Raw genomic sequence first — 7,272 nt, forward strand, 5'->3', positions numbered from 1 at the left:
GGGTATATGGGCTGTTTTTATAGATCCTTTTATAGCATAGGATGAGTTTATAATTTTATGCTTTTGTTTCAGAAGAGATCACAAAATGGCCCTTCTTCAGATGTCAACAGTTGAAGAAGCTACCCAGGCCTTAATCGATCTGCATAATTACAACCTTGGAGACAACCATCACCTGAGAGTGTCTTTCTCCAAGTCAACTATTTGAAATGGCACAAATTAAGGATTTATAGCATTGTTCAGTGTATATTGTCACCTATTGACTGTTTGGGAAAGCGGGGACCAGAGAGAGTTTGATTTAATTTTTTTTTTTTTGATTCATTTTGTTTTGCTTTTTGTGCTGTTATCATTCCTCGGTTAATGAGAAAAATAAATAAAAACATTCATGAGAGAGAAGCAGAGAAGATAACTTAGGGTTTTCCATCTGTTGTTTTAAGGCAGCCATTAGTTTATTTGTATTGTTTTTTGTTTAAAACAAAGTTAAATTTAATCCCTTGGTTGTCTTTCAACTTAAGTTGATGCGTGCCTTATAAAGGAACACTAGTGTTGCTGAAGATTTTTAGCATTTACTAGAAAGGAATTTCATTGTTTGGGGCACATATTTACATGAGAACTAAAACATATCTGGGCAGGTGTGTGTAAAAAGGTTAAGCTATGGCTTCTGCTTAGAAGTTGTGTTCTTTTTGTCTTTCTAAGTTTTTAATAAGAAGAGAATTAAGTTAGGGATTTTTGTTTTTTGGAACATTGGCCTTTAATTTGATTCTCTTCATTCTGTTCTAGAATCAGTTCTGATTGTAGGCATCAATTAAAATGTACAAGAGAAAGAGTATTACTTTTTTAAAGAATGATAAAGCAATTTCTATAAGTTTGACCCCTACATAGAAACCATTGTGAAATCTTAACCTTTTGTACACACTCTTGAGATGTATCATTATAAATGTTGGCACTAAGTAATGTCTTGTTTGTGGCTGAATATTTTTTTGTAGATGTTTTTGAAGTTGACATGACTTATGTGCATTAGGTATATATTGCCATCCTTAGTTTATAATTAAAATTTGGAATATGGTTGTGGATTTCTGAGCATGTGCAGATTGGCCTTGCTACTTCAGGAATTGATGCATGTATTTTACAGACAAAGAAAGTGTACTGCAATAATTTGCAGGAAGATTCATTTTGTGGCAGTTTTTTTATGACTGACAACCAGGTGGGACCAAAGTTTATGTGCCTTTAGTCTTAATTTACCTTGCATTGTAATATTCAGTTTTAATAAATCTCTTCAAAATATTTTGTATTTAGCAACAGACCTGAATTTACTATAAACATGACTCAGAATCTACAGGTCAAATTAATTTGAGAACAATTCTTTTTGTCAATTGGAACTGTAACTTGATTCTGTTTAAATGACCAATACCTTTTGAAATTGATGTACTTAGTTTCAAGATTCATGGATTCTTTTATCTATGTAGAAAAAATGGTCATGTATATTTTCTATTAGTTGAGTTTTTACATCTTTAGAAATGTAAAATTCAGTATAGTTTCAAAGCGGCACAATTAAAAATTAATTTTCTAACAAAGTTGGGAGGTTTGACAGTTTAATTTCATTCTGTGTGTACTCTGCTTAACTCTGTAGCATGCTCAATAAACACTTCTATAGCTCTGTATTCACCTCTTCTGTCTTTCTCTGCTGCCTTTTCTTTCTTCTCTTCTTTGTTTTCTATTTCACTGTGCTCCTGAATGCATGGTTATTCTCTGCTAGAGTGGGAAGACATGATTATTATGGATTTATAGCACAACTAAGAATATGTGATCAGGAAAAGCTTTGTAAATGCTGAAAAGTACAAAGAACTTTGCAGAAGAACGAATGCAACACATTTCCTATACAAGATATAATTTTTATTGTAGGTTGTTTTCTCTTTACCTTCTTTTTAGAACCTAAGTTCCAATAGTTCTTTCCTTATCATCTATGCTAAACCAGTCCAGAACCTGTGGGCTATACCTGCCAGCCAGCATATGGAGATAGACTAATAACTTGTGAGCTTTGTCCTATAACGGTACCGTTTATCCATAGTCATTAGTATTTTACCTTGTAGCTCCTAGTGTACTCTGTGCTTGATCCCTGGACCTGTTTGAGAATTGGGTCCCAGTAGAGCGGGGGCTGTCTTAGAGAAGCCAATTAAAAAAAAAAAAGAGAATTAAAACTGTAAAGGGGACCCCCCCCCCCCAGTTAACTGTACCATTTCTCACTCTGGAGCTTCTCATTAAAAAAAAAAAAAGAGGAGCAAAGGCAGTTAGCTGAGAACCAGGTTGCTAACATCTGGGGCAACCAGCACACTAAATTTGAAACATCACAAATCTAAAAGTCTGCTCACTGCTTTTAACCATGAGTAGTTACCAGAGTAGAGGGCTTCCCGTCATCCACAGCCCTGCTGAGGGTGCTCGCATAATTGAAAGGCTATGCTATAGTCTTTGCGGTTCCCTCTATGCTGCTGCACTGGACTTACCTGACTTTGCAGCTAGTGTACTCAACAACACCGGAGGTAAGTTACGGATGCCCCAGAGCCATGGAGGACCCTCATTCGGGTCTAGAGCATGGAGAAGGTTCGACAACCTCTAAAGAGTGATGTTGGAGGAAAGAAGAGTCTGCTATGATAGCACAGCCATTTGGTTCTAAATGGTAAATTGGGGAAGAGCCACCACTGTTCCTTATGGCTCCTCAGATATAGCAACAGATTGATTTCCTTGGAGAAAGATGAAAAACATAGGCTGTAAGTAGCAGTTTCTTCAGGAGGTCCTTTGTTCTCAGGAGTCCTGGGGGGAATTAAACGAAAGGATACATTTTTTTGAGTTGCCGTTTTCCCAACAGCTTGTGCTGCTGCTGCACAGAACGTTTTGTTGAAGCTGTTCCAAGATGGCCAGGGGTCTGAGGCTGTCTCTAGCCTCAAGGCTTCAACTGTGGAGCCATCTCCTGTTGAAAGAAAGTGTGTACATGCAGTGGATGATTGAGAGTCATAAGAAAAGCCATACTGGGTCATACCGATGGTCCATTAGCCCAGAATCCTGTTTCCAACACTTCTATCTATGTCTCTTGCAGACAACTTCCCTAGGTTCCAGAGATGCTTAAGTACTTGAATACTAGAAGAGATTGATGACCTCATAGTGGCCAGGCTCTTCATTACCAAGAACTATAAAGGCAGATCCCAATATTAATTGTTTTTCTAGGGACCATTCATGAACTATATCATATTTCACCAATCCCAGAAGATCGCTCACCACATTCTTCACAAAAATTTCATGAATGAAAATTTTGTGTAACAATCCGTGATTTATGTTAAACGAACCCTGATCGCACGACTACTGCCAATATAAATCTGGGCACAAGGGCATTGGATACAATGTATGATTTTATTAGTATTGCAATTAGTAATGCTCTTGGCCCTCACAATCTTTTTAGTACCGGGATTTACCCATTCTGACCCCTCTATTGTCGTACTACACCATTGGCACTTTCCACATCTTCGATGCTCGCCTCCCCCCCCCCCCCTTTCCCTCGGAGTAACAAACCTATTCCTCATTAACCTCTCACCTATCGTCTTGCCACGCGTATAGGAAAACATAGGGGGCTCAGGGAAACACGGGAACAATTGCATTACATGTCAATGTTTACTTATGCTTTGTACCACCAACTGGCCTCCGTAAAGGGAGAACACAAGTAAAGCTCTCAATCTGAAATTTATTGTTGTCAGCTAGCAGGAGGGGGCGCTGAGCAAACCTAGCTCTAAGATAGGTCTTTCTGATGACAGATCTTGGGTAGCCCCTCTCCTCAAACCTTAAACCCAACTCATATGCATGTAATGCAATTGTTCCCTTGTTTCCCTGAGCCCCCTATGTTTTCCTATACGCGTGGCAAGATGATAGGTGAGAGGTTAATGAAGAATAGGTTTGTTACACCGAGGGAAACAGGGAGGGGAGGCGAGCATCGAAGATGTGGGAAGTGCCAATGGTGTAGTACGACGATAGAGGGGTCAGAATGGGTAGATCCAGGTACTAAAAAGATTGTGAGGGCCAAGAGCATTACTAATTGCAATACTAATATCATATATTGTATCCAATGCCCTTGTGCCCAGATTTATATTGGCAGGAGTAGTCGTGCGATCAGGGTTCGTTTAACAGAACATAAATCACGGATTGTTACACAAAAGTTTCAGGCTCCCCTGGTTAAGCATTGGGCGCAGAAAAATCATAAGGTGGAGGACATTAGATGGAGGGTATTAGAGCAGATACAGCAGGGCAATGAGGAGGGATCGGTGAAAAAAATCTTAAATTATCATGAGCAATGGTATATTTATTGGCTAAATACAGTTAGCCTAGCAGGTCTGAACGCTGAACTGGAATGGAGTTCGTTAACTTAAGAGCTTCTATGTATGGTTTCCGGTTCTGCCCAATGAGAGCTGGGGTTGTCTGGTACGTCATTATGACGAGTTCTTTAAATGGGTGTGAATAAGACGCCGTCGCCATCTTGACAGGAAAAGTAATGTGGTCAAGTTGACGGTAAAACGGCATTAATGTAATTATGATACATATATTTTTTGATACATAATGCTGGGAGGGTGGGAAGTAGAATTGTTAGTTTCCCTCTCCATGCTTGAGACGCTAATTGTTTTTTGCTTCTTAGGGGACGTCCTTGACACAGCCAGGTGGCAAAACATGATTGTCGGGCAGTTTTGAGTCCCCATTTTGAAAATGCCAGAAAGATAAGTGCAGGAGTGGCCTAGTGGTTAGGGTGGTGGACTTTGGTCCTGGGGAACTGAGGAACTGAGTTTGATTCCCACTTCAGGCACAGACAGCTCCTTGTGACTCTGGGCAAGTCACTTAACCCTCCATTGCCCCATGTAAGCCGCATTGAGCCTGCCATGAGTGGGAAAGCGCGGGATACAAATGTAACAAAAAAAATTTAAATATATTTAAGCATATAGATTTAGCCGATGAAGATTTGTGTGCTGATATAATTGCCGAAAGTTATTGTTGGACAATTAAGCACTACTGAGGCAAAGGTTGAGAAAAGGTTTTCATAATTTTCATTCACGAAATTTTTGTGAAGAATGTGGTGAGCAATCTTCATTACCAAGGCCATGGAAGCATCGGGATCTCCATAAAACAGATTTGGGGGGGGGGGGAGGGAGAGACCCTATTTTGGAGGGTGCTCAGAAAGCATTCTAGATTCACCTAACTATTCAAATGCAAATAGCAGCAGAATGGGAAACCCCAAAGTCGAGGCTGAGAGTTGACAGAGCATGTTAAATATGTATTTGTCGCTTCCTGAGAGAGAGAAAACGAGAACAGCCTAAGGTAGATGCCGTAGTTATGGGGTGAACAAGAAAAGTCTACTATCACAGTTGAGGGATGAGCAGCCTTAAAAGATGTTCAAAACTGCGAGTTGGAGGCTTTGCTTAAGCAGGTGTTTGATATCATAGCTCTCAGTCTGCAGTCCAGTTTTCCCTTTAGAACCAAAGATTCTGATGCAGTTCTGGTGTCTAGATTGCCGATGCTATAGATGCGGCAAGGTTAGGGTATGGCCAAAGAAGACAAGCTGGGAGAGTTCATGGACACAGCCCATTTACAAAAGCATAGTGAATGCCCTATACAATCTTAGGGCTGCAACAAGAGGAATGGCAGGGCAGTCTGTACAAGAAGGTTGCTGCTGTTCCAGAATTAGGTGGCAGATACATAAGAACACAAGCATTGCCATACTGGGACAGACTTGGCCCAATATCATGTTTCCAAGAAGTACCTGGCAAGTCCCCAAAACAGTGAAATAGATTTTTTTTTTTTTTTTGCTACTTACAAGCAGTGGATTTTCCCAAGTCTATCTTAATAATGTCTTCTCCGAGGACAAGCAGGCTGCTTGTTCTCACTGATGGGCTGCCGTGGACGTCACCCATCAGTCTTCTTGTACTGATGGGTGACGTCCACGGCAGCCCCTCCAATCGGAAACTTCTCTAGCAAAGTCCTTTGCTAGTCCTCGCGTGCACCGCGCATGCGCGGCCGTCTTCCCGCCCGAAACCGGCTCGAGCCGGCCAGTCTTCTTTCGTCCGCACTCGGTACGGCTGTGTTTTTGCCGTGTCGAGCCCCGGAGAGTCGACCTCGCGCGTCCGTTGTTTTAATCGACGTGTTTTTTCTTCGGAAAAGTTCTAATTTCGTGCGGAAAGTGCTCCGAAAACCCCCTTGGGTTTCGTTTGCCCCTTCCTATATTTCCAGTCTTTGCCCCGGTAAGTTTTCTTTCGTCGTCGGGGTAGGCCTCTTTTAGGCCTCGGTCGAGATTTTTCTCCCTCAAAGTTTTGGTGCTCAAATTCGTCATTTCGGATTTTGATTTCGCCGGCGTGATTTTTCCGCCCATGACATCGAAGCCTTCCAGCGGCTTCAAGAAGTGCACCCAGTGCGCCCGGGTAATCTCGCTCACTGATAGGCACTCTTCGTGTCTTCAGTGTCTGGGGGCCGAGCACCGTCCTCAGAACTGTAGTCTGTGTTCCCTGTTACAAAGGCGGACTCAGGTAGCGAGATTGGCCCAGTGGAACGTTTTGTTCTCGGGCTCTTCGTCGGCATCGGCACCGGGGTCATCGAGTGCATCGACGTCATCAGCGTCCAGACCTTCATCCTCGGCCGCCAGTGCATCGAGGCATCGGCCCTCTGCATCGGCGCCGAGACATCGGATAGCTGCATCGACGTCGGTGGTACCGGGACCTCGTCTCCTGATGTCGTCGGACGGTGGTGCATCGTCAGGAGTGCAGGTGAGGGCTGTCCATTCCCCTGCTGGTGGCGGTGAGCCTTCGGGTGGGTCTCCCCCTACCCTGAGGGCTCCTGCGGTACAGCCCCCCCGGGATCGACCTGCTTCGACCTCGGCCCCGAGGAAGCGACGGATGGATTCTACGTCCTCATCGGTGCCGGGGAGCTCCGGTGACATGCTTCGGAAGAAGTCTAAGAAGCATCGACACCGGTCTCCTCCCCGCGTCGGCACCGAGAGCTCTGGGTCGCCGAGGGAGTCGGCACCCAGCAGGCATCGGCACCGAGAGGACCGCTCACTCTCTGTTCAGGAGGTGTCGATGCGCTCCACTCTGGACAGCCCGGAACAGCCTCCACGCCCGGAACAGGTTCTGACGTCGACGCCTGCATCGGCCTCCATGCCTTTCTCTGCAGCCGCTCTGAACGAGAGCCTCCGGGCCGTTCTCCCAGATATTCTGGGAGAGCTGTTGCGCCCTACCCCTCCGGTACCGGCGGTGC

General features: G+C 43.8%; 1 protein-coding gene across 1 annotated transcript in view; it reads left to right on the forward strand.

Annotated features, from left to right (window-relative positions):
- Positions 1 to 1,575, forward strand: part of PTBP2 (polypyrimidine tract binding protein 2) — a 191,809-nt gene extending 190,234 nt beyond the window's left edge. The window contains 1 exon segment of the mRNA XM_030208338.1: positions 73 to 1,575. Within this exon segment, the coding sequence (XP_030064198.1) occupies positions 73 to 205 (133 nt within the window). The 3' untranslated portion in view covers positions 206 to 1,575.
- Positions 1,576 to 7,272: the final 5,697 nt, after the last annotated feature.

The sequence above is a fragment of the Microcaecilia unicolor genome, chromosome 6, assembly GCF_901765095.1.
Source record: "Microcaecilia unicolor chromosome 6, aMicUni1.1, whole genome shotgun sequence".
In the NCBI taxonomy this organism is placed as follows: Eukaryota; Metazoa; Chordata; class Amphibia; order Gymnophiona; family Siphonopidae; genus Microcaecilia; species Microcaecilia unicolor.